General features: G+C 49.5%; 1 protein-coding gene across 3 annotated transcripts; it reads left to right on the top strand.

The window, feature by feature from the left end:
- The first annotated feature begins 322 nt into the window (after window positions 1–322).
- On the top strand, window positions 323–27,074 carry ITM2C (integral membrane protein 2C). 3 transcript variants are annotated; one of them, XM_075760932.1, is made up of 6 exons: window positions 323–1,063; window positions 16,894–17,031; window positions 18,867–19,055; window positions 19,370–19,480; window positions 23,188–23,338; window positions 24,661–27,074. In XM_075760932.1, the coding sequence occupies exons 1-6, from the start codon at window positions 1,022–1,024 to the stop codon at window positions 24,750–24,752; spliced, it is 723 nt and encodes a 240-aa protein (XP_075617047.1). In that variant the 5' UTR covers window positions 323–1,021; the 3' UTR covers window positions 24,753–27,074. The 3 variants fall into 3 exon arrangements, with proteins under 3 accessions (XP_075617047.1, XP_075617046.1, XP_075617048.1); XM_075760931.1 differs by lacking the exon at window positions 323–1,063 and adding an exon at window positions 2,854–3,021; XM_075760933.1 differs by lacking the exon at window positions 323–1,063 and adding an exon at window positions 8,441–8,459.

The following is a 27,074-nucleotide window of genomic DNA, read 5'->3' as shown; positions in this document are numbered from 1 at the left end:
AAGCATTAAATAAAGATGCTTAAAGTTTTAGACTGTTAATGTTGACCCATTTTATAATCATTTGGATGTTTTCATATAAATTTTTAAAATAGATGTTTTGGGTTCATTGTTATGCTAAAAATAACTTGCCTTCCTTGCCAGTCCTGCAATTTCTTTTTTTGTGGTACAGTAAAATTAATATGAATATTCCAGTTGTATTCACAAATACTGCAAACTGTTAGATTGTTCGAGGCACTTGTGCATATTTCCCTTAAAAAAAGCAGTTTTTAAAAGTGCATATCAGCATCGACAGCATCCTGCAGGATTCCTCACCTCTTGGGGGACACTCTTTGCTCCGTGGGTGCTCCTAGGGGCCAGGTCCTGTCCTACAGGGTGATGATTAAGCCGTGCCTATAGCCGGACAGGGCAATGGGCCATCGGGTGGGGCTTCCTGATGGAGACCAGCCAGACTGATCCAAGCAGGCTGCTTCTGAGCTGTGACCAGGGGACGCCCCCAACACACACACTCCGATGTCAGTCTCCCATATTTGATCAATGCTACTGTCCACTTACAGTGGGAAATTAGTCGTCGTACTCCAGAGAAGACCCAAGTTGAGTGGGTAGATGACAGGTCACTGCTGCCTGGTGCTTTGCTGCTGCCTTGGCATGGTGTGATGCTGCCTTTCAGTCTGTTTGCCACTCTAAAAATCAATAGACTAGTTCTGTCAGGAGCCCTGATGAACATCAGGAAGCCTCATCCGTATTTCTGTCAGTATCTTTCACAACTGGCCTGAATATTAGAAGAGGATCCTTCACTGTCCTGACTGCAGGCTTGTCCCACCAGCCCCACAGACTGACTGGGGATGGGGGGCGGGGGCATGTTTGCCACAAACTGCAAGAACAAACCCCAATTTTCTACAACTTCTGCCTTTAAACTAAAGATTTTCGTGTGAAGCTTTCTCTGCCGTTTATCAGATGTATTGAGAGATTTCATATCACTTTTCCCCAGCTGGCAATCCTGGCTTTAGATTTCTTCTCTGTGATGAGAGCTGCCTGGTGGACCGTTGGACTGGAGACAAAAGAGGTAACATAGCGTTTCTTGTTCAGAGAGCTGGGCGTGAGGAAGAGTACAGCCAAACAACCTAAAAAAAAGGCAGGGCCAAATCGGGGCCCAAGAGGGATGAAGGGGGTGGGAAGCAGGATAATCCGGTGGCTTGAGTAGGCTGGGGCATTGGGATTTCTGCCCCTCCGCTGCTGCTCTGGACACTTCCTACCTGTCATTTAGGGTGTACCTCATCAGAACAGCTAGCAATCAGCTTACAGCTTTTGTCACAGAACGTCCCAATGGTGTCTCTTGGTTTGCATGTGAGATCTTTGGATCTGGCTGTAAGTGCTCCTGATGTCAGAAACTCAGGACCATCTTGTCTCAGTTTGAGTTCCTAAAATTAGGGGCTGTTTTGGAAATGCTGCTCCTTATCTCTGTGTGAGAGAAAACTTGCAATCCAGATGTAACTTTTACCCATGTAGTGGGATGCCGGGAGGACTGAGCGGCCCTAAATATTGAACAATGGCAAGTCAGCACTATGAGCAATTGTTGTTGTGAGTCAACGTTGAATCCCTGCCAAAGATGCCTTTTGCAAATAAAATTTAGCACTAATTTATCAATGGGTTAGTTGATAACATGATGTAAAGCACTCAGTACATAATGAATCCTTCTGGATCGAAAGAAAATGCTCATAAGGACTTTATTATAAATAAATACTGTGTTTAAGTGGACCAAATCAATGTTAAGGGTATTGCTGTGTTTCTCCACTAACAGTTTGCTACTTTCCTTGCTACCCACGGCTGGCAGAGAGGGTTTTGTTAATGTTTTTTTCCATTTTGTTACCTTAACAAAACTGTCAACATGTGTTCTTTACTCCTTGCCGTGCAAGTGCTTCAGTGACTCCTGCGTAGAGCCAGGTAATGCCACGCTGTTCCTGCCATTCCGAGCGCCTTCGTATCTGCAGCCCCGTGCAGGCAGCTCTGCTCCCCGCTGCTCCCCAACCTGCATCCAGTGGCACAAAGACCAGAATCAGTGGCACAAAAGCAACACACCCCCACCCCCCCAGTTCTCTTCTGCATGCCACGCTCTGCTTTTGTTAGGAAGGGCTTTTTGTAGATCATTGTCCCCACGATGAAGGTAATCCATCTGTTCTGCTGGCCGGAGCTCATCCTGGAGAAGAGGCTGCCTGAATGCCCTCGGTTCCTCAATGGATTCTGGGCTCAGGCCTCGCACCGAACGGCAGCTGGGCTTTTCCCAGCCTTCCCCAGAGTAACCTCTGCGCTCTGCGTGCATCTGCTTGAGGCTGATGCATCTTCAGGCTTGGTGGGTTGTTTTATTTTATTTTTAATTTTTTTTATTTGCTGACCCGATTTCAGCAGTGCCGCTTGCAGTACTGACAATTCAGCACCTCAAACAGCCGGGGTTTCCTGCGGCTGCCGCTGCACCCTCTGTACCCCGAACCTGCGGGAAGGGATCCTGAGCTGTGGCCGAAAGCTGTTGAAGCAGGACCCGAGGGGGGCTGGTGCGGGGGGAGCACACAGCTTTCTGCCGAGATGGGCAGGCAGCCGCGGGTGCTCATGAGGGCAGATCCCTGCGGACAGGTTTAATCCCCCGAGCCTCGCACGGTGCAGTTGCCCACCCCCCGTTTGGCAGCCCGCTGGCGCCCCGGGCGCAGCCCCGGTGGTTGCAGCCTCCCGTTTGCCTTCGCAGCCCTCGGCGGGGCGGGGGGGGGGGGGGGGGGGGAGCTTGGGGGACACCCCCCTCCCCGGTCCCGCGGGCGGGGGAAGCGGAGCGGCGGAGCGCCCCGGGGGTCTGCCGGGGGCGGGGGCGGTGGCGGCCCCTCCCCGGGGCGGTGCCGGTGCGGGCAGCGGCGGCGGCGCGGGGCCATGGTGAAGATCGGCGTGCAGCAGCCGCCGGCGGCGCTCAAGCCGGAAAAGGAGAAGGCGGCGGCGGGGGGCGATGGGGCGGCGGGCACCGTGCTGCTGCCCCCGGGCGCCGTGAGTGCGGGGCGGGGGCGGGCGGGCGCCGCGGCCCGGGCTGGGCGACCCGGGTGCCGGCGGTGGGAGAGCCCTCTCTGCGCCGGTTTTATCCCTTCTCTGCTAAGTTAGAGCTGGTGAGAGCTGAAGGGGGGGGGGGGGGGGCGAGTGTCTGCTCGGGGCTCGCGTCTGTTGGGAGATGCGCCCTGGGAAAGATAGAAGCATCTGGTGGTACGGATGCTAGCTCAGGTCCTAGGGGTGCGTGGGCATCTGAAGTTTGGAGAAGTAGGGAGGGGATGGGGCAGGGCACTGGCGCTGTTACGGGGAGCCACCGTCCTTGGGCACCGAAGTAAATTGCCAGTGTGGACAAGTGGCATCAGGCCTCATCCCTTTGGTCTGGGTGGTTTTGCCTGGGGGAATGTAATTTGGAATTGATCGTTCGTGGGTGGATTTCAAATTCTAACATCTCTGAAGGCTTAGGGTTGGCATGGAGAAGAGGCAAGAGGAACAAGACGGCTGGTGCTGGAGCAAGATGAGAAGCGAGGGGGATAAGAGCCCATGCAGCTCTAGATGCTTTGCAGTTTTCCAGATGGGAGTTGACATGCTGAAGTTGAATTGCTCTGCTGGTTTCAGGTGATGGGTGTCAGAGTGGAACGAGTGCTCATGCCTGTGGAGGTTGGGACCCTGCCAGGTACGGGGTGAACGAAGGCGTTGGGGCATCCCTGGCAGATGCAGAGCATGGCCGGGGCCTTGGGGTAGAGTTATGGCGAGTCCCATCCAGACTGAGTCGCGGGCAGGCGCAGGCAGGTAGTGCTGGGCACGTACCAGTGGTGCTATGGCTGGTGTCCCTCTCAAGGAGGGGAAGGTGATTACACAGCGCTGTTGTGTTTGGCCAGGAGCGTTTCTGAAGTCTTTTGTGCTAGAGAACGCCCAGCTTGCAAGCTCTTCTGCGAGGGTGGACCCCCTGGGGTAAATATGGCATTGTGTGGTGGGAGGGTGTTGTCCAGAGAGGTTGGCTTGACCCACAGCATCAAGTCCCCCTTGGTACAGCACTTCTGCGTCAGAGCAGGAGACTTACATGGCATTTCTGTATTCCTCGTAAATACCTCAGACTGTGTGTGTAGTTTGATCATTTATTGAACCCTAATATCTCCCTGATTTAAAAACCACAGGGGAGCCGTGGTTTTGCTCCGTTCCTGCAGCAGCGCAGAGCGTCCCTCCTCGCGTGCCTTACCGAGCGAGTGGGAATTATCTGCCCCGGAGACTTGCTCTGCAGTAGGGGCTTCAGGAGATTGCTCAGTTCTGCAGAGAGTTGAGGGAGTCACTTGTATCGTAATGATCTCTTGCATCATGCACGGATGTGCTTGCGGCTGTCGGCTGTGCTGTCAGTGTCTGAATGTGCTCAGTCTGTCATGATTGCATTGATTAATCTAATGCCGAGGAGCTGTATAGAAACTTGTAACGGGGGAATGTGGCCAACTGTGATCTCTCGGTGATTTCCAGACTTCATCTTTCCCAATTACGAACAAAAGAAGGTGGTAGGTTTCTTCACACCTTTGATGTCCAACCCTGAAAGTTGACTGTCACGTTGGACTTGCAGCTCGTGCTGCCATCATACCAGCTTGCTGCAGCTGGGAAGTTGGTTGTTCTGCTGATCCTGCGTGAGCTTGGGCAGGATGCAGCTTCTTCTCACGAGCACTGTGAGAAAAGGAGTTTAAAAGATAATAAAATAAAAAATAAAAGTAACAGAAGCGTATATCCATCATTAGTGCTGGCATATCCCAGCAATCAAAATTATTCTGATTCAGGTCCTGCCAGATGAATGAAATAGGCTTAGGTAGCAAATAGTAAATTTTGGGTTCTTCATGTTGCCTTGGGCCTTTCTCTGACTCCTGGGGTGCACAATGTTGTTCTTTTAAGCCCACGTGAGCTACAGAGGAACTTAAACCCGTGAGTTTAGAACAAAGACTCTGCAACAGTCGGTTAATTCCAGCAGACAGACATGTAAGAAAATCGGCATAAGACCCGTGACGGAAGGGCAGGAGCAGGCTGCGGTGAGTCAGTGCAGCATGAGGGTGTCCAGGGAGCAGCACATCCACCGACAAGAAGGTGGCCTTTTCCTGATGCTGTTTTTCAGGGTACCTATGACACTGGATTCTTCGGTGTAGTTTGTACTTAGCTGGACTGAGGGGATGTGCTGGTTTGTCAAACACCCAAGCTGTGGGGTTGGTCTCTCCGTAGCCAGGCTTTCCTGCCACGCGCTCTCTCCTGCTGCCAATAATTCCTGTCTGTGTGTGTCTTGCTCTAGCTGCCTTGCAGCAAAATGGCATCGGTGACATGCAAACAAGATGCTCTGCATTCCTTTCCTCTTTGATCTCACAACTTCAATCCCAGCGATAGGAGGCAGAGCTGGGAAATGATTCAGCGGCGGCTTCCGCAGCCTGTGAATTTTGGCAGGTGCTCCGCGACTGCGAAGATGTGGCGGGCAGGAAGATGTCTGTGATGCTAATGTGTCCCAAAAAGTAGTAGGTGAGGAGTCCTGACAGCAAGCTCGCGTGTGCTGAGCCTCATTTCTGCCCTGTGCAGCTCAGCTTGAATTGGAAAGAATATGCAGTTTGAACTCTGTCAGAAAAATCCCCGTAATTTTGAGGCAGTTGCAACGTTTTAGAGGGCTTATAAAAGAAACTGTCTTGTTGTGATTAGTAGGAGCTGGGAGGATGTAGCAGCCTCGAGCAGAAAGCAGTTTGAGGTTATGCAGTCAGTAAAATAATTTGTCGTGTTCTATGGAAAATATTTTCTCAGATGCAAAGCGGTATTCAGTGAGTTTTAATTGAACTCCAGATTTACAGTCTGAAATAGCAATAAATACATACCCTGTGTCTTTACCTGCTCTGCGAAATATGCTCCTTGTGTTTGTGATGGATGTTGAAATCCACAGGAACTGAGTGAAACTGATGGCTGGAGCTCTCCAGTCAAAATTTGGTTTGGGGTTTTTTTTTTGTTGATTCCTTGTAAACCCTTCTAATACTGGCAGCTACTTATTCTGCAGAGAGCACAACAGCCAGAGGAGAAGGGGTTTCATTAAAATCTTGTGCTTCACGAGGGGTAAACGATAAGAACTGGAGGGGAAGAGGCGCCTCTCATCCCTTTTACTCTGTACGTAGCGGAGACCAGCTGCTCAGCTGCCCAGGGCTCTGCCGAACGCTCCTCCCTGCCGTCCCGGGTGAATCGTGCCTTACGGCAAACGCCGCAGCGCAGACCGGGTGTCCGTGGGGAGCGGGGCAGTTTGCAGAGGATGGGAAGACATCTGTGTGCGTCACGGGATGCTTTCGCAGAAACCTTTGGGGAGAGGAAGCAGAAAGCAAAACGTGTTGTCCTGCGTCTGGGAAAGGCTGTGCTGATGAGATGGCACGTGCGATCGTGCTGCCGTGCAGGCATCTCTGCCGGCCCTCTGAAGCTTGGGGGTAGCCGCTGTGCCGGTGCGATGCTGGGGTTTGTGAGCGACCGCCCTGAGGTGGAAGACAGATAGTAAGGGAAGGGGATGTGAGGAAAAAGTCTTTGAACAGGTTTTTTTACAAAGCAAGCTGTAAATCCCGAGGGAGGGAGAAAAACTAGCTGACGGTGATGTGGATTGATTGTGCTCAGTGACGTGTTTGCGTGCTTGAGTCCAGGCTTGATGCTCCTGAGCTGTGAGTATTTTCACCGTGTTGAGGTCTTGATTGAGCGATCTAAACACAGTAGTTATTAATTTGAAGAAGCTGCCTCCTGTAACAGAAGGTTATTCCTGGCCTTTGCCCAACCCTCCCACATCCCTTATGGGCTGAAGTGATGACTTCTTTTTGTATCCTGTATGGAGTCATCAGCTTCAAAAGAAGCCTTGTCACCAGTTCTCGGTTCTCCGTGGTTTGGGGATGCCTTGGAAGCGGAGGAAAAGGGCTGAACTGGAAGAAGTCTCTGGACCCTTACAGGATCTGCTCTAGTGAAATGGTAGACTTGAGTGTCTTTCTGGACTCTGGACATGAATATTTGATATTCCAGCTGAGCATGACAAAGGATCTGGCTAAAACTGGCAAGGGGATTAAGAGAGGGAATGACTATTTCTAGCAGAAATGTTATAAATGCGACTGAATTCGGAAATGCAGAGCTGTCTTTCACCAACGAGATGTAGACCGAAGAGCTGGAGACAGAGAAACTTGAAGTGTCTGTCTAGAGGCGTGCATTCTCCCAAAACTGGAGGAGAGCCGAAGCCAATGCAGCTTTGCACATAAGTGCTCTTCACGTGGGAAGAACCTAGCACGCTTGCCTGCCTTGGGCACAGCGAGTTCTTCGGCAAAACACAGAAAACCAAGAAATATCTTTAAAAAGTAGCAGTTTTAAAGGGCGCAAATGTAATTATGAGCTGGAAGCTTTGCTGCACACACTGCATGTATTAATACTGCAGCGCTATAGGTCCTGTCCATAGGACAGGAGCCCTCCTTGCTGCTGTAAGAAGCCCCATGCTGGGCAGCGATAAGCAGAACGCTGGTTTTCACCCTGTTGTTGCACCCTGCTGCTCACGTGGCACTTGGGGGAGAGAGGTGGCCTGGTAGGTGGGCTGCATGGCTGCTCGGAGGAGGGAGGGCAGTTCCCACACAGCAGAGCACCGCTTCCGGGTCTGGAGAAACGAAGCGTCTAGGGAGGATGAGTTGTCCTTGTGCGCAGTTTTGCAATTCCTGCTTTTGCGCTACCAAGTCTTTGCTCATTAATGGGTTTACAGGAGATGGAAAAGGCACTTTCACTTCTAGATGGGTATTTTCTTCCCAGGTGATGATGTGCTTGCTTTGCAGAGTTGTCTTCCTTGGTGTCATGCCCTACTGTTGAAGTCAGTTTGAACAATAAAGCTGAGAAGGGTAAGTTTGCCTCTTCGCTCTTGCTGTTGTTAAACTAGACGCCATTGCTTTGTGGTGAATTTTCAAGTGTAGGACTGACTGTCAGGTTTTTCCTACGCTGCTGCTGCGAGGAGAGATAATCACTGTCAGTGTTTCTGAAAGGGAGCAGTGACTTCATTTCATGGCATGACACTGTGTAAGCCCTCATTTTCAGGGAAGAAGCAAATGTTGTAACCTGAAATCTGGTTCCTTGTTAAGACGCTTCAGCGTGAACTCTGGGAAAGGCTGGACTCTGACCCCTCTGCTTGGGGCAAATAGTGCAGGTTTATGGCTCTGATGCCCCCTCTCATCTGCAGAGCCAGCAGAAGGCGATACCTTGGCTGTTCCAGCTCGTAAGTGCCCTGGGCATGGCTGTGTCCTCCTTTCCACCAGCCTTTTGGAATCGGTCGCCTCTAGTGGAGGAGTGAGGTGGAACAGCGGTGGCTTAATTGGCACAACCAGATCAGCAGTGCTTGGCTTGCCCTTGGTGACATCCCAGATGCCTAATTTGCTCTTGACCATCTCCACCTGCCTGACTGTAGAAGCTCAGAGGTGGGTGCTGTACTTTTAAATTGTATGTTTGTTTGGACCCCAAAACTATCTGGGTGTGGAGCTCCCTGGGGGGAAGCAGTGGTTAGAGCCCAGCCGTGGTGTTCAAGTGAGTCCTCTGCCCCGCTGCTGCTCTCCTCTGGTGCCTCATCAGGATCCAAAGCCATCCCTGAGGGTGAACAACTTCAGGTGAAATCGTGTGCAACCTTCTAATGTCTCTGGAGGTCTTTTCCCTGTCACGTTTTGTACTTTCAAATGCGTTGAGACAGCACGCGATCCTTCACACCTTTTGCAAAATCAATCGCTAGCTCTCTTGGTTTGTGCCCAGGACTCCCTGGGCCTCTTGCGCAGGTTTGTAGGTGGTTCTGGTTTATATTGGAGCAATTGTACAATTTTAGTCTGGAAGAAGGTGAGTATGTGGCTGTCAGAAGGGAAGTCTGACGAGCTCCTTCCCGAGCATGTGGTCCCGCTGCCCTGTCACGGGACAGCTCGTCACTTTGGTGGGCAGTCAGGCTTGTGGCTTGCTTCTTCCCAAGCCACATGTGAAGGTGGAAGCCAGCAGGCTGGTTTTGTGGGCAGCTGGTAGCAGCTTCTCTTCACTTCACCTGGGTGGAGAAGGAAGACACTACACTGAGGACAAGCTGAAAGCTGTTGGCATTTCCTTGCATCAGTTTCCCAGCATTCTTGAGTATTTTTGGCCTTGGTCAAAGGTCTTTTAAGGAGTCAGGTGTCAGCCCACCTGCATATGTCTTTACCTTTGAAATAAGTCTCTCTCCAACTCTTCGAATCCCTCGATGTAAGAGTTTCCCCTATTCCCAGAGCAGCCGCTCTGCTTCACTCTTGCTTGAGCTGCCTTTTGTCTTTAATTGCTCTAGGTAGGTTTTGAGACCCAATGTCAAAGCTTAACCTTTGTTCTTCTGGGGAAAATTCCTGTTCTTTTAATGCCACCTCCCTCTTCAGGGTTGTAAAAAACCCCCAGACCTTTGCTTGGCCATGCTTGCTGCTTCCCTCTCCCGGGTGGGGTCTGCGTGGGTGCTCCAGAGCCTTTTAGCTGAGGTGGTGGAGCTGCCCGGGGGCAGGGACTGATTCTCCCCATCATCGCAGTGAGTGGCTGCAGCTCCTGTGGATTTCTGGAAATCAGGCTGTGTTTATCGACTCTGTATTTTGGCAGTCAGGCTGTTAAACACCCAGGTTGGGACATTTTTTGCCTCTTTATCACAGCTGTTTATTTTCTCTCTGCCTGTCTGTTCGGCGTGACGCTTGGGGCTCTAGCTATGTGCTGGTAAGAACAGCCTTATTTTTACAAGGGGCTTTGTTGGCTCTGCTAATGCTCTGAATGGTCTTACTCCTGGGAAAGAGGAGAGGGAGGCTGGTAAAACTCCAGCTGGAAGTTGTTGTGCCTCTGCCAAAAAAATGAAATTAAAAATATATATGGAAATGAATTCCTCACCCCTGTGCAAAGGGGGAGGAGAAAGAGTCCCTTTGTTCCAGAAGGAGATGGAAAAAAGAGAGAAGAGGGGGGTTTATATCTCTCTTGCTGACAGGGGAGAAGGAAGATATGATACTGAGTGCTTAGGAGCTCCCACATGCTAGGCTGCATTTTTAACATCCTGCTGTCTTTGTCATATAGTAACAAAGCTGGGGGTTTTAATTAGCCAGTGGTTGGTTTTGATATTCTAATTTCCAGTGCTGCGAAGTGACTCCTGAGGCAGGTGGCTTTGTTGCCAGTCACGTGTGGTGGTGTCATTTAAAGATGTGATTAGATTCATTTATTGCAACCTTTTTGCCTTCAGCGGTGATAGTCTCTGATAGTCTCTTAATTACAGCCTTTTTTTTTTTTTTTTTTTTTGGCTTCCAGGCATCTTTGAGTCCAAAAGCCATCATGTTCTCTGTGGAAATGCTGCTGCGTGCCCTGCACAAGTGCTGTGAGTTCGGTTGCCTTGGAAACTGTGTGCCATATATATACGTGTGTGTGTGTGTGTGTGTATCTCTATGCATACACACATTGTTTTCTTTATGATCTAATGCTCTGCAGCCTGGAAGGACCCTCCTTCCAGGTGCTGGGCTTGTTCAGGGGCCTCTCATAGCCAGTGCTGAGCACTGGCCCCTGTGACTCTCTGCCAGGGCCATGGCCCAGGCACTCTTCCCCATGTGGTGTTGCCTGGTGTTTCTCCTCATTTCACTCCCTCTCCCCTCTCCAAGCATAACTGCTTTTAAGGACGGGACTTACTTTTTTGCTCATCTGGCAGAGGAGCCTTTTTTGGAGCCTGGGAGATGCTTAGGTGGATGGAAAGATGAACTGCCTTTGATCTCTCTCGGTTCATCTCCCCCTTCTTGTCTTCCTTCGTCTGCCTTTTCCCTGCTTGTAGTCTCTCACTTTTCCTTTCTCCAGAGCTCCAGCTTGGTAATCGCTCCAGTCTGAAACCCTGCCTGGCCACCCCTGCTCGCTCTGGCCATCCCTGGGGGCTATTCACCACCAAGCTCCCCCAGGTCTGAATGCCAAAATACAGGAGTAGTAGTCTCTGGGAGGCAGGTCTGGATCTCCTTGCCCTGTAATTCATCCCACAAATTCTCCGGTTCTTTTTATCATACAGAGCAGCAGCGGTAAGTGCCGGCAGTCTCCAGCGCCTGCAGGTAGTCGAGATGCTGTCCATGGAGTGGATGGACGGGAGGGCTTTGCTTCGCATGCAGGAAGAGCAGGCTGCATCTGTGTGGACGTGGAGGTTGCTCTCCCTAGAGGTGACACTCAAATCCAAGCCTGGTGCATCAGAGGAGAGGTCAGTCCGTACCAGCTTACACCCGGTGCAGCAGAACTACAATTTGCCAGCAGTCAGCTGTGGGTTTTTTCCATCTGAAGTCAATGGGAGGTGTTGCTATCGCAGGTCCTTAAGTTTTGTAAAGCAGTAACTGATTTTGATTGTGAATATGGGACTTTATGTGCTGGAGGTAGAGACCTTGAACTGATTTTTTTTCTGTTCCCATAGTCCATATTGGCCTTTGGTTACCAGAAATGAGTAAACTGCAAGATCAGTGAGATTTTCTGATGTGGGTTTCTCAGGTTTCGAGTCTGCTACCTTTGATGAAGCCTTGGCTGCCTGTGGCAGTGGCTGTAGTTACATCTTCTACATGGAGAGCTCAGGCTGCTGCTCCCTTGAAACAAGCAACCTCCCAGAGAGGGACAACGTATTTTGCTGCCTTTCAGATAGCACTGCTCTCCAAACCGCATCCCTTTGAGTATTTAGTCTGCATCGCCTTTCTCTCCTCAGTTGTCAGTCGTCAAAATCGCATCTATTTTTACTCTCCCGAAGCTTCTTTGCCTGTTGGGGAGTGTATATTTAGACACTTGCTGAGCTGTGTCCGCTATTCATCACCCCCGGTAGACCTAAAATGAAAGATTTTAAACCTGTGTGTTTCAGAAATGCAGGAAAAACAGTTTGTGGAGAACTCGGAGCTGTTTCCAAAGCTGAGGAAGCAGAAAAAGGGTGTGAGGTGAGCCCATTTCTGCCGAGGCAGTGTGCGATTCAGGAGGGAGCAAGGCATGACATGACACCTTTAATTTCCTCATTTCTGTCATCTTCAGCAAGACATTGGTGATGGAGTGATAGAATCAAGTATCTATTTTTTCATAAGGCTGTACTGTATTCGTGAGAAAGGCAACACCTCACTGGGTATGGTTCTTGCTAGCAGCTTGTGCTCGTGTTGTGTGTCCAAAGGCTCAGGACCTCCAAGGACATTTTTTTCAAAAGGCTAAGTTCCTCAGAAAGACAGAGGACACCAGGGCATGGCAGTCCCAGTGGGAATCTACATGGTTCTCGCTGTCAGAAAATCTCTCGTGTGGGCATTAGTCCTGCTTTGCAGGCTGGGGAAGGACGCCGAGGGTGAGCGAGGTGCTGCGGCAGCCCAGTTGCCGGCACTGGGGACTGAAGTTTCCAGCTGGGAGCGAATGCTTGCAGGCTCTCGTCTTCCCTGGCCTCGCAGGGCTGGAGCTGCTGACCTGGGACTGGGGAGTTCAACGCCGGGCTGCAAACTCCTCTTGACCCCATATCTGCAGTGCTGTGAAGCCCAGGGGGTTTTGCTCAGCCCTCGGCGGTGCCTGGCAGGCGTTGATGGTTTCTCTGCTCTGTCTTCCTCTGGCTTTTGGACTTGATTTCCATGCTGCGGACCAGACATTGCATCTGTACAGCACAGCCAGGCTTCTGTCCTACACCTACTTGTAGGAGAGGCACTCCTTAGCCATTGAGTAACAAATAGGGATAACGGGACACCAGCCATTTTTATCGTGTCCTCAGCAAGACCTGAAATTCTGAAGAAAATCCCCAAAGACTGAATTAGGATTTCCCCCCCCCCCCCCCGCCAAATGGTCTGTATCAAAACTTCATCCTCTCCCATCTGGGCATCTGCTGCCTGTGCTGTTCCTGCACCAGCCCCGCGAGCAGGCAGGGCGTTGAAGCTTATTGAAGAGCCCATTTTATCCAAGGAAAGGAATTTCTTTTTGTGTTCCATTATCTATCTGCTGCCAGGCACTGGGTTGAGTGTCTGCAGAGCAATTGTGCCTGCAAACTGCAGCTGAGTCAGCATGTCTGGTTATTCAGGCTCATGTGCTGGAGCTGCCTCTGTCTCTTGCCCGGTGGGGTGAAGTATGAGCAGGACAATGCCTGGCAGAAAACCAAGACATGCAGGTGCTCTTCTTGAGAGATGGTTGCTTTCTGCCATTGCCCATGCGGAGGAAGAGTGAGCTGTGCTTTCCCCTCGAGTTGCTCAGGAAAAGGAGCTCTGCCTGCCACCTCTTCCAATTTTCCCACTGGAAAGGGAGCCGGACCAGCCCTTTCTGTAGGGTCAGCGAAGCGGTGGCCTCCGCTGCCTGCACCGGCGCTGGAGTGTGTGGCAGTGCCAAGAAAGGATCATCACGTGGAGTGGTAGGGTTTTCCTGCCCTAAAATCATAGAATCATTTAGGTTGGAGAAGATCTTAAAAATTGCAGTGGGATGTTCTGCAGAGCTGTGGATCTGTCTGTGCATCCTCCTCGCGTGTGCATCCATAGCACCTGGACCGTGGGCATCGTGCTCTTCTGCTGCTGCTGTCACTTTTCCATGTTTTCATGGAGGAGCAAATGAATGTGTCTCCTCTGCACAGCCCAGAGAGGAGAGGAAGGGCCTTATCTTGATTTTTGTGTAAAATATGCCCACTGTTGGAATATCGTGCTTAAAATGATGAATAAAGAAGAGGAAAGCCCAGTTGCTGAACTGAAATACTTGTCCCTGCATCTGCCCAGAGATGGTTTTGACCCCAACATTTCCCATTTCTTTTGGCCAAAAAAAGGCTGAAAAATAGTCGGATGGCTTGTTTCAAGAAGAATGTCTGGTTAACAAATTCTTATAGAATATTGTTAAACATCTGGTGAACATACAGTATTTTTGCATGTTAATATTTTGATTTTTGTCCTCGGTGGAAATGAATGTCTCAAAGGCGTGATTCGCTCTTCAGGGGAACCCCACTGCCGAGTCTAATTCTTTTCCCCACCACCGAAATTTATGGAGGTTGGGAATGCTGCCAGATCTGCAAAGTCTGCCGTGCAGCATGAGCACGGTGTGTGGTTTGGTTTGCCGGTTCGTCCTGGGGGTCTTTCTGGCGGGGATGGCTTTCCTGCAGCTCGCTGCTGGGACTGCCTGGTTCTCTTTACGGGAAGGTTAGCTTAAGGGAAAACTGCTCCCTTGCTGGGGAGCCAGGCGTTCCTACGGCAAGAACAGATGGAAATCAGCTGCGATGGCTTTCCTGTTTTTTAAAATACCCACATTTCTACTGCAGGGAGCGGCGGTCCTGTGGGGAAGGAGGGACGTTGCAGAATGAGCGGGGCAGCAGCCTCAGATGGAAGAAAATGCCTGGATTTTTCCAGCCTGGAGAAGATTTGTTATCTTGGGTGAAATGCTGTTAAAACAGGTTGTGCGCTGCTCCGTCCACGGGCTGTCAGCACTGAGAATTTCTCCAGCCCAAAGCTCGGGTACCGACTGGTGTGTAGTTGCTTTCAAATTCTAATTCAGTCATTGTGACAAAGGCTGGTGGCCTTTTAATCTGCTGGACTGGGGACAGAGATGCATGTTTCAGTGAGGGTTTACGGAGGTGATTTTTATGCAATATTCTGCAGGATTGTGGTTAATTGTTCCCCTTGGCCTGCCTGGCAGCATTTTTAACCTCGCTGCCTTAATCTCTTCTCCATCAGAATGGTTGCTGTTGAGTTTTTCTTTCCTCCCTGAGAATTTGAGAGGGTTTTTTAATTTTTCATGGTGTTTAGTAATTTTTCCCAGGGCAAAGCTCTACTTCGCTTCCCCCACCTCTCCTGAAATGCAAAACTTGGGCATTTTTCCCAAAGCCAGGAATGCTTTGTAGGGAGCCTAGCTCATCTCCTTCGGCAGTGAGGGGTGGGATGTCTCGCTGCGTCTTTGGCTGTGCAAAGAGCACAGACCTGCTCTAGCAAATAGCAAACCAGCGAGGGCTTATTTGTCCCTCCCTGCCATTCTTCAAACACAGTTTTTCTTTTTCGTGGGAGTAATTTTTTTCTCTTTGAGCTGCTGTGTCCTTCTGAACCCTCTCCCCAAGCTCTCCACAGAGTTAGCGCTTGCAGCTCACCGAGGAGGCGAGCAGTGCGTTATCCATCAGAGGAACCTGGCACCTTTCGGATGTAATTCACTGACGGAGCGTTAAACATTTTCTCAGCCGTGCTTCAGTGTCAGTAGCGGAGAGCTTTTCGTTCCTCTTCACCCCCACTGTCTGCACTGTTTCTCTGATGACAAGTATCAGGGGAAATCTGTTTTTGTGAAACACTTGACGTGTAGCATGACTTTCCTGTCCTAGCAGTGCATGTCAGAGAGCCTTTAAACTACTTCTAGTAATATGTGATTTTTTTTCTTTTTTTATTTTCTTTGCGGCTTGTCACAGTTGCTGCCCCTCATCCGTAGGAGGAGGAGAAGGAAAAGATTGGAAGTGAACTTAAAACTGTGGTATTTTTCAGTTTGCTCATCCCTTTATTTGCTGGAGGAGCAGTTACAAGCTGATTAAACACTGATCCTTCACTGTGGGGAGCTGGCAGTGAATGGAGGTGCTGCAGATCTTTCAGCAGCTGAGATGAAGAAGAAATAAATATAGATTAATTTCTCCTGGAGGTGTGCTGGAATTGTAGCTCTCCCACAGCAATCTGGTCTTTGCGGTTATCGGTCTGAATGTGGCTAGAAAAGAAAAGGTCGATAGCTGGAGCAGTCCATGTCGGCTGGGGGGGGAGCGGGTGGCAGAGGGGTTGCAGGATCCTGGCTCTGCCCCTGTTCTGCACCTCCGTGGAGCTCAGGTGCTGGGGAGGTGGGGGGGATCCCCTCCTGGCGGGCTCCCCAGGGATGCTGGGGTGCCCTTGCCTCAGGGGCAGGAAAGACCTGTTAAATCTGTTCCTCCAGCTTGTACGGGACTCTGGCTAGCCGTGGAGAGAGTGTCTTTCTGATCAAACACGTCAGATCACGTACCACGGAGAGGGAGTTAATGTGCAGGAGCCCTCCCTGGCACCTCTCTCCCCTGCTGCCTGCTCAGCTGAGGGCAGCTTTCAGCTCTTCCGTGCGGAAACTGGGGCATCTCTGAACCGACTTCTTTCATCTGCTTCTGAAAGGCCTTACAGCTTCCTGCTTAACCTTTTGGAGGGTTATTTTGGTAGTAAAAACAAGAGCGTCGTAGGCTGGGATGAGTGGTCCCTGGGAGGTAACACTGCCTTTGCACTGCCCTCCTTTTCGAGGGCTGTAATGAGGTGAGCTGGCTCCTGTCTGTATAGATTGGGCAGCACTCTAAAAATGGCAGATATGTTTTCTGTTGATGCTCTGACCATGTTCCAGGAAGGTGTGCAGGAATCTGCTTGAAAATGAAGTTGAGATCAACGTAGCTGTTTGGGTAGGCTTACCCCAGCATGGCCAGGAGATACCTCTCTGAGACCAGTAATTTCCACCTCAGAATTTTCCCCTGAAAAATACTGCAAGAGTGGCAGCATATCAACAAAAATTTTTGAGTATAAATACATAAATGCTGTTGTTACATTCAGTCACTAGGAACTGTTAGTTCCTGATTTCCTTTTTTTCGGCTAATCCTTATCGCCCACTGATGCAAAGCTTGACTTTGTTCTGAGCACTTGGTGGGAAGCAGAGTAGGTATATATACATATATGTTCACACACACACATATATATATTAAATATATATATATATTTGGAGTGTGGGAAAGGAAAACACACAAGAAGTGTTCTACTCTTGCCAGAATGCCACCAGATGTGAAGTGGCTTTGCAGGATGGTGCCTGCCTTCTTCAGTCACACGCCATGAACTTGTGTGCGGCCCTTGCTTAAAATATAGCTGCTTTCCTGATCCCTCGCAGCAGCAGCAGCAGCTCACCAGTGCTCTCATTTTCATCCCACAGGAGGAGCCGGCTCCTGCGGTGCAGGGCCGGAGGTCATCGCTCAGCGGGGTGTGCTACCTGACCATGGGTCTGCTCGTGCTGCTCCTGGGCTTGGTCTTTGCCTCGATGTATGTGTACAGATACTTCTTCATCACCCAGGTAGGGGCAAGTCGGGAAGGACTGCTGACTCTGAGCCAGAGCAGCCAGACAAACTGCTTCAACCTTTAAAATAGGTGGTGCTGTTAGTTATTGCTTTGCACTGTGGTAACTCGGGAGCCAGGCCTCTGGGCACTGCAGACCAGGCGTGTCTTAAGTGGTAGGCTCAGGCTCACCTCCATCCCGACTGCCAGGAAGGGCTTTCCAGAAACCCTCCCCTTCCCCTCCCTTGTGGCTTTGTTTTGCTTTTTTTAAATTTTTTTTTTTTTTTTCCAAACTCCATAAAAATATCCTGCCAGTTCTACCCTTTAAACCCAACGTTACTGCTGTCAGGGATGAAGCAGTCTGAAAGTATGGCTGCTTGGGAGGGGAGAGCAAGTGCTGGAGAGAGCTGGGAGGTACAGGCAAGGGAACAGATCTTTGCAGTAGGTTTTTACAGCTCTAGCACAGCAAAAGTCTGTAGGTGTAGCAAAAATAGGTGCTGTTATTAATAAAGCAAGCAGAGAAGTGAAAAGTAGGAGACAGTATGGAAGGTGAGCCCTTGACCTCCATTTAATTCAGCACCTTTTCTTCCATGTAGTCTTTCCAAAGCCTGGCCTAGCTGAGGCACTGGGCTGGCAGCGTTGTGGTGGGCCAGAGCATAGGGAGTGAGACAGGGCAGAGCTGCTTTTTAAGGATGAAACTGCTGAGCTCTGTGGCTCGCTGAGTGTTTAGCCGAGAAACTCCAGAGCATCGATTTGCACCAGAGCCATCATTCTGCTGCAAAGCAGCTATTAGTGAATGAGTTCTCCCAGTTCTGCCTTCGTCTCTGCAGCCAGCACGTACCCACTTTTTATACACTCCCTTGCTCCATAAATTTTCTTGCTGTGAAATTAATTTGCTATCTTTAAGTGCTTTATTACCCGTGCTCATTTATACCTGATCTGGAAACCCTGTGACAACTGTAGGGCTGCTGAACCCTCCCACATGCCGCTGTGTTGGTGTGATGGGACCCTGTTGCAGGGTTTCCTTATGAGAAGTCCCTGGCATTGAGGGAAAGTTATCAGCCAGGTGATGGACAGTGTTCAGTCCATCACCCTGTCAATAACCTACCCTGAATGGTGCTGGGAAATGCCCGCTGGCCCATTTGGGGCCACCCATTGTCACCCCTGCTGCAGGCTTGTGATACGAGATGGCAGTGTATGTCCAGTTACACGGCAAAGCCCGTTCAGCATGGCCAGAGATGCTTTGGGGACCAGGGCAATGGGGGCTTTATGTCTCAGTCTCCAATGGCTGCAGTTTGTCCCTGTGATCTTCATGCTCAGACTTCACTCTGTGTTAGCTCTCTTGCCCGTAGCTTGTGCTTCTGGAGCCCTGGAGGGCAGCAGGTCCTGTTTTGCAGTGAGGCGAAGCTGCTTTGTCTTGGTGCCTTTGCCATATCCAGGCTACAAGTGCCTTTAGGAATGATACTCTGCTCGCTCCAAGCTTATATGCCTTATGTAGAAAAGTGCAGTTACTGGAACCTATGGAGGGATGTGAACAGCCTGGTTATGAAATTTAAGAGCCTACAGGCAGTCAGTTTGCCTTTCTGAATTACCCCTTGTGAAATCTCCCGGGGAATCCTTTACTCCCTTTGGAGCTGGCTAGCAGGATGGGAAACGTGGCCATTCCACAAGGGTGTTTTGCACTACCTTCACCAAGAGCGGTTTCTGATAAAAAAGACTGATCTTAAAATATTCTCAAGCATCTGTTTGAAAAGGGTGTTTTTACCCAGTATGGGTATGTTTCTTCCTGTGTTTGCTGTAGTTGGTAGTGGGGTGCATGAGTGTTGTACCTCCACCTAGATCTCGTTCCCACAGCTGCCCCGCGAGAGCGTGTTCCACTGTGGCGTCCTTTACGAAGACTCGCTGTATTCACCATTCAAAGGGCAGCTGGAGTTGCACGAAGATGTCAAGATTTACATTGAGGAGAACTACGAGCAAATCAACGTCCCGGTGCCCCAGTTTGGAGGGAGCGACCCTGCAGATATCATCCATGATTTCCAGCGAGTAAGGAGCTCTTGGGGCCTTTGGGGGGTGTATGATGGGGCTGAGCAGGGGTGCACCAGCGTGGTGCTGATGACCTAGTGCTATCTCTGTTGTCACATATGTCTACGATGATCTTGTTACTGAGCTGTCCCCCTTCCCAAGGCCCTCTCTGAGATTTTCCAACCTGCTCGTCTTGCTTGGTAGGGAGGTCCTTGGACAGGTTTGTTGCTTAAAACGGTTTCCTGTCTGCCCTGAATTCCCTTTTTTCACCAATCTTCACAGCCATGTTTCATTGCGAAGGGCTCAGTTTCTTAATGTCTCTACTTGGAACGCAGGGCCTGACAGCTTATCACGACATAACGCTGGATAAGTGCTACGTCATCGAGCTGAACACCACTATCGTGATGCCTCCTCGCAACCTGTGGGAGCTGCTGGTTAACGTGAAGGTACAGCTGCAGTCCTGCTTATTTCGCATGCTCTTCTTGAGTTCGCTCCTGAGTGCCAGCTAGAAGCTTGTGGGAAGCCAAAACTGCTGTGTCTGTGGAAGTAAGCCTTGGCCCTGACAGAGCTGAGCCTTCACGTAGAGCAAAGGCTTTGGTGGGTTTAGCTGAAATATTAATTTTGCAGACAGCACTGTAACACTGGCATGACGGATCAGCCTGACCAGGGTGACACAGAGAAGCAGCAGATTTCTTCCCTCTGTTTACTGATAGTAGGAATCAAGCTAAAAAAGAAAACTTTCCCTCCTTTCACTCTTGCCGTGGTTACGGCTGCAGTTTGCCATTTGCAGAGCTCTCGGTGTCCCTTGGGGGGTGCCAGGCCTTCAGCTTTCACCCTTTGCGGGGGAATCTGTGCTGCCCTCCCCGCTGTGCCGAGGGTTGCAACACTGGACTTGGGCTTATGCAGTTTTGCTCACAGCAGGCATTAATTGGGTTTAGTACCAGCAGGTTTGTTCAGTTCAGAAGCCTGTACTGCTATTGCAGTGACTGAAAACAGTCATCTTAAAATAAAGTACTATTTAATCTTAGCAGCAGGAAAAAAAACAGGATTTTTAAGACTGCAGAAGGTGCATATCTGTCTCAGTCTTTCGCAGGTACAGCAAAGCACTGAGCTTGGGACTCTTACTCCCTTCTGTGACGGTCTATTGAAAAGAAAAGAAAAAACCAATCTGACTCTTATTCTTTCTTAAATTCCCTTTGCTCACTTGCTGCTACATGCAGTGTGATGAATTTTCTAGGGGTTAAGCTCAGAGACAAAAGGTTGTGTCTTGAGAGACGCCTGATTTCCAGTCTTTGTCAAACTCCCGGTTTGTTGCCTTGCAGTCCTCGCAATTTCATGCACTGTAACCGTCTGGCAAATGTGCTGGGAACCCTGCTGGGGTACAACACACGTTTACTTACAACTCGTTCCAAACCAGCCACAGCTCCTGACCATGGCAGGTGACCAGTCTCTGGGGCAGAGGGAAATGGAAAAGGCAGGATTGCACAAGCTGACAGCATAGCCCCAGAAAAAAAACTGAGGAGACTGGGAATGTTGGTGACATCCTAAAATAAGAGATGTAATATCACAGTCAGTGGAAATGATGCTTTCTCTTTATTGGAAATGGAATTAAAAAGGGAACAAAAATACAGTTAAAATGGTCTTACGTGTTTGATTCTTTAAAGAGAGTACAAACAGATGTGGGTTTAAATAACTTCCTGATTATTGGGATGGGTAAGTGTCCAATCTGTCTATGGAGGTTTTAACACGCACCTTAGAGACATTGTTTTTAAGTGTTTAGCTTGGTCTTAAGCTCAGAAAAGGGTTTTTGCCATGAGGACAGAAGCGGTGGAACAGGTTGCCCAGGGAGGTTGTGCTGCCTCCTTGAAATCCTTGGAGGTTTTCAAGACCAGACTGGATAAAGGGGTGAGGAACCTGGTCTGATCTCATAGCTGCCTCTGCTTTGGATGCTGGATGAACTGCATTGGTCCTTGAACTTGGAGGCTTTTGCCTTGTTCCTCTTGCACTTCATTTGCCTTCTCCACTCTTCTGAATCCAGTTCAAGTCCCTAATGAATGCAACTAGTTTTCACCTGAAAGTTTAGTTCTGAAGATGTTCAGTGGCTTCAGTTCTGTTTCTAGGACCAAACCTCAGTCCAGCAAATAATATTAGCTGTTTGTGCCAGCAGACTGTGGCAGCACAGGGATTGAGTGAAGCTCCTTTGCCCTTTCTGGTGCTGGGGTGCCCCTTTGCGGAGTGGTTGCTGCATGCCCTGTGCCTGCTCTGCCATCCCTGCTGTGTCTGGGCTGCGCCAGATCCTGCTCAGGTCTCAGCGTATGTGTTACCAGGCCCCTTGTGTCTGGTTTTTCACCGTACATGGCTCTGCTACTTCTTGCAGACTTTATTCTGTGTAGGTGTAATGGTTTAGTGAACAGGGCTACATTAGTATCTGAGAGGAAAGGATGAAGGGATGCTCCTTCTGCAGCAGCAGGAGGTTGGAGGTGGCCCAGTTAAATGGTGGGCGATCCACATCTTTTGCAGAACCCAAGATGCTCAGTGCTCTAGTTACCTTCAGTTCTCCACCAACAGCTTTAAGAAATCGTGCTTGTTCCGCAGGCCTGCAATGGAGGAGCAATGATTCCTGACTACTTCAGCTGTCACAGCTATTTAAATGTAAAACAATCAAGAAACTGGATTGTGTGTGTGCGTCTGTCTCTCTAAGCCCTGTTGCCATGTCAAGGATATGGCAAATCCCGAGCCCCAGCCCTGGGTGTTAACATGACAGCCCTGCCAGAAACTGCACGTATCGCGTGCCCTCTCCTGCACTCTCCCACTGAGAATCCATAATTGAATTTCTTGCAGAACTGTTGCGTTAGTGTAGTACAAACTTCCGCTAATAGTCCTCCAGCATCAGAGGAGAGCATTATTGATCCAGTAGGCTGTGCTAATAGTGCTAAGTTAAGACAGCGTGTTTCCAGGTTCATCTCTATGGAGATAACCAGTCCTGTGCTGGAAACTGAAGAGGTGATACTTAAAATTGTGCTGTTGATTGCTTTCCACCTGATTATAGTGGCCCTAGGATCTGCTGGTTCTTTTATTTGACTCTTAAGCGAAAGGGACCAGAAGTGAGTCTTTGCTTCATGGCTGAGTTAGCATCTGTTCTGCTCAGAAGTGCCCCCCCAGCCCAAGCTGTACTTGTAACACAGCTGCTTATTGCTGCAGCGATGCCCAGACAGCTGCGAGATGCCCTGAGCATCTGGAGATCAGCTTGCAGAGAGTCCTCGTTGCTGAGAAAGGTCTCTTTCCTCTCCATTGCCTCCATCCCTGAGGTGCTCCCTGGTGCCCCATTTTCTCTCTCCCAGTTTCTTCTAACTGCTGGTGGCTTTGTGCCATGTACCCCCTGCCCAGGCACCCCACTCATCACCCTGATCTCCGTAGCGGCCTCCACCCCAGCAGTGGGGAGCTCGCGTGCGCTGCTTTGCCTCAGCTCGGTCCCCGGCATGAGCCGCCTTCCCGCACTGCCCCAGGGTCGCTGGGCGATGTCCCTGGGGTGACAAAGAGTGCGAGAGCTCGCTTTCCCCGAGTGTCCACCACTACCATGCAGGGCGGTGTTTCTAAATGTGCTGCCCATGGCCCATCTCTAGTCCCCATGCCTGGGGGCTATGAGGGCAGGAGGTTATTGTGGCTGTGCTGAATGGACTGAGGGGCAGACGCGGAAAACTCAGGAAACTGTTGGAATCTGAGCAGGGCTGGCATTTGGGGGTTTTTGCCTTTTGAAGTAAATGTAAAATGCACATTTTCAGTGGAGTTCCTGGCATTTTGCTTGAGCCTTGATCCCTCTCCGGATGGGTTCTCAGAGTTACAGCTTCACACACTCCCCTTTAAAATTGGGGTTACTTTATAACAGGGTTGATCCAACACTGGCTTCATCCCCTATGTAAACATTCAGTTTTTTGATCTAATCCATTTTGTGTGCCCCGTGCTAGTAGCACGGGACAGTTTACTGCAAGGACAGGGATGCGTGTTAACCGGCCTTGGCAAGTGGAGTTTGAGCCTTCACACAGTGCATTTCCCGCTGTTTGCCTGTCCTTGGCGCTCTGTGTAAGACAGTTCTGTTCGAGGAGAAGATCATGGCACCCTTTGTGCTTTATTTTGGTGGAAACTTTCATTTCAGAAAGGGACATACCTGCCTCAGACATACATAATCCAAGAGGAGATGATCGCGACCGAGCACGTCAGTGACATGGAGCAGCTCGGCTCCTTCATCTACCGCCTCTGCAGCGGCAAGGAGACCTACAGGCTGAAGCGGAGGAGCGCGAGGAGACGTAAGAGCCTTGCTGTGTTCAGCTGTCCTAACTCGCTTTTCCCCCGCATCACAGTTGTTATTTCCGCTGTTACAGCCATGCTGGCCTCCGCATGGCGAGAGGGGAGGTTTCCCTGCGGATGTAAGCACACAGGAGATCTATTGAGGTGTTTCCCATCTAATTCATTTAAACCCAAATCTGGGGTGATGCTGCTGCAAATGGGTGATGGCTGCTGTGTTTCTGTCGCTGTGTCTATCAGCCTAATAGAAACATTGAGAAAATGGTTGCAGGAGCCAGCAATTCCTTTACACATGGGGTCCTGGGGCTCAACTAACAGTAGTGCTGTTGGGAGCTGGTTGGAAAATTTCCCAAATGGAGACACCCGCTTCAGTTGCTGCTATTCAGAGCAGATTAGATCTGCAAATTACCTTTAATTAATTAAGTTCCTAATAATATGGGACAATCTGTGAAGAGGGAACATTGGACTACCTTAAAATAATTTCATGAAAATCAGCAATATGTATCTAATATAGAAATGGTAATATTACTGCAAAAAGCTCCTTAATTTGTATTTATTTGTATTTATTTGTATTTATTTGTTTTTGGGTACTGGTGTGCCTAAAGGCTTACCTGAAACACGAACCTATAGTCAGTTTGGATCTCTGGGGAAGCTGCAGGCTGCTGAGAGCGTTTGGGGTCAGAAGTCACCGTGGCTGTAGTCCGTGGCTGCTTTCCCAGCCAAGAAGCTGCACAATTGTGCACGGGGCTGCCGACACGCTGGCTGCCGCTCTCGCGGAGCCCTGGCACGCTCCTGTTTGTCAGCAGGGCACCACCGGGTTTGCCCTAAGAGGGGAGTAGCTGCCTGGGAGAGCCGCCCAGAGTTGAGGTCCTGCAGTTTAAGGGCATGAGGAGCATAACTTGTTTCCCAGAGAGGCTGAGGCGATAGCAGGATCAGTGCCTGCAGGGATATACAGCTAGAGGGGTGGCTATTGTAAGTCCTCCTTGGCTGTGTTCAGAGCTGTGCTCTGTACCAGCCTGTGACTTCTGCCGGTTTTGTGAGGCTTTCTGGTCTCAGAGATAACATTGAGATGCTGTCAGCTGAAACCAGCTGTTTCCAGGCAGCTCCCCCAGCTCCTGGCAGCTCTTGCTGCAGGACCATGGCCTAGAGAATGTGGCTTTTCTTCCAAAGACCAGATTATGCTGCTTTTCATGTGGGCTGTGTTGTTCCTGCATTTCAGTGTTCAGCGGTTGCATCTCATCTGCTTTCCTTCCCCCACTTGCTGCAGCTCTTACAGCTTATAATGTGTTGAATTTCCCCTCTCCTCTCTTTCAATCACTTCTAGGTATCAGTCGACGCGAGGCTGGAAACTGTCATCGTATTCGTCACTTTGAAAACACTTTTGTGGTTGAAACTGTTATCTGCAAAAAGTCATGAAGCCGCTCCCCAGACGTAACCTTCCTTGGCTTTGCTTGCACACCCATGCACACCCATGCTCTCAGCCCTCTCTTTAGACATGGTAACCTGTCTTACTTTTTTTACTCCCTCCCCTGCTTGTGCAGCTCTAACTTCTTGGGTCCATTGTGGCCTCCCAGTGAATTCTCTTCTCTCTCTGCTACCTACCCGAGACGTTTGGGCTTAAATTTACACAGTGGTCAAAGATAACCTGGGAGTAGATCAGCTTCTTCCACGCCACAGGATGGGAACCTCTTCATGGGAGCAGGTTTGGGGTAGAAGGGATGGCCGAGAGCTAGGGGTGCTGGAAGTAGGTGCTCTTTTCCTGGCTCAGCGATTTCAGGCTGGTATAGTGCTTTGAGGCTGCTTTGGCACCGGGGCAGAAGGTTACCATTTTCATGCTGATGTAATGACCAGAAATACGTAACCAGATGCACTTAGGAAAAGAATAGTTGTGACAGGGTGATTCAGAAAGCGCAGCAGAGGGAGGGTTTCTGCCCAAACCATGCTGTGGTGGTCCCAGCTTGCTGTGTGCTGTCCTCCTGAAGACCAGATTTTTGAACATTGAAAGCAACCACTATGTATTGTTTTTCTGTCTGGTTCCTGGACTCACCCCTCACCACGTCTCCTCCTGAATGCGGCACGGCTCAGCCTGACCCGCTGAGCAATGCAGGGTGTCCTCATGGGTGTTCAGGGTGGGCAGGAGGCCAGGGCAAGGGGCAATGAGGTGGGCTGGGAATGACACGAATGACACAGTGTGTTCCTGCTCCCCGGCCACGAAGCAGAGGGTGAAGTGCAAGGCTGTTTAGCCTTTTCTCTAACACACAGTTGCAGCTGGACAGATCTGCTGTCACTTTGCCCAAGTAAAGAAGGAGGTGAATCTTTGATGGAAGGTGCCAAAGCTCCACTGATATCCCATCTGTAGGCTGTGGCTATGGATGGAGCAGAGTGGGTTCCTCCAGCCCTGTGCCTGTCCCAGCCAGCTCTGCTTGCCTGGAAAGACGAGTTACGTTCACAGGGTCTGTCTTCCTGAGCTGTCGAGATCCCATGTGTGTGCGGATGGGGTGCCATGCCTGCGTACAAAGTGGTGCCAGCAGCAGAACTGGTAGTTACTGGCAAGTGCAGAAGCAGATTTTTTTTTTTTTTTTTAAACAGAGTGTGTATTCTTGTATAACTCCTCTGATGAAAACTGTTTTGATAGTAATTACTGTAGTCCAGCCGTGTATCACATTATCTGCAGGCACCATTGTAGTACAGATATTGATACAAGCTGATCAATATACTGCAGAGAAATTGTGTGAACGAAACTGCATTTCTATTGATCATCAGACAGAAGAATTGCAGAGTAATTAAATATTCTTCTCTCTGTACCATAAATATAGTTAAAACTAATTAGGTTCTTGAAATGCAGGCAGTTTTTTGGCTTGAAAGAATGGGGTGAGTTTCAGCTTGGCACATTCTTGTTAATTGGTTTCCAGCAAATCTGGACTTGTTCACCATCTGTTGAAATGAGCTTGTTGTTTTAGAAGAAGAAGGATAAAGTAAATGCAAGTACAATCCTTAACTCAGCAGAACCAAAAAAAAGTTAATATAGTTTAGAATAAAACTTTTAAGTAATAATACTGGGAATTAATTATGTGAAAACAAAACAGGATCTCAAAATGGTCATGTAATGCAATAGGAATCAGTATGTCTTTAGAGGCTGAGAATTTTTTTTTAATATATTAACATAGTCAACTGTAAACATTAAGTTTTAACAAGTAGAGGAGGACACTTTGGTTTCATTCTGCTTTAAGCTTGATGTAAAACGAAGAATTCTGTGGACTTCATGCAGGTCGGTAAGGAAAGTTTCCCACTGCCAGAGGGGTATTTGCTTTTCTAGCATTGTGTTTTTCCCCCGATAACGTGCTGCTAGGTCTAACCTTTCATTGCGGAGTGGATGACAAGAAGTGGGTCAGAGAATTGGTTCGCTTAATGGAAGTGCCACAAACTGGTAAATTTAAGCCCTGCGTTTCTCTTCATTTCTAGGAACCTAAGCCTGCACTCAGGTGAGCATACAGACCTTTTTCCCCTTCCTTCTGATGCTGCATGAATTAACTGGTCATTGAATATGCTAACTCTGTGCAATCCCGCAGCTGTAAGGACAAACCTTGGTTCTTTAAGGTGAACTAATGTGGTCACTGTTTCATAGGATGAGAATGCAGTTGTCTAGAAAGAAAACATAAGATGCTTTGTATATTTTGTCTGGTAGGACTCTTACTTCTTAGGAAAAATCCATGGGATAATAAAATCTTTTACCTCTGA

The sequence above is a fragment of the Balearica regulorum genome, chromosome 9 (genome assembly GCF_011004875.1).
Source record: "Balearica regulorum gibbericeps isolate bBalReg1 chromosome 9, bBalReg1.pri, whole genome shotgun sequence".
Taxonomy (NCBI): Eukaryota; Metazoa; Chordata; class Aves; order Gruiformes; family Gruidae; genus Balearica; species Balearica regulorum.
This window is presented reverse-complemented; position numbering and strand designations above follow the sequence as displayed.

What these genes read in the sequence shown, in the direction of transcription:
- ITM2C (XM_075760931.1), top strand. Translation starts at nt 2,911, where the DNA reads ATGGTGAAGATCGGCGTGCAGCAGCCGCCGGCGGCGCTCAAGCCGGAA. An exon ending in TGCTGCTGCCCCCGGGCGCC is followed by an intron (nt 3,022 to 16,893) that starts GTGAGTGCGGGG and finishes TTCATCCCACAG; the next exon opens with GAGGAGCCGGCTCCTGCGGT. An exon ending in AGCTGCTGGTTAACGTGAAG is followed by an intron (nt 19,481 to 23,187) that starts GTACAGCTGCAG and finishes CTTTCATTTCAG; the next exon opens with AAAGGGACATACCTGCCTCA.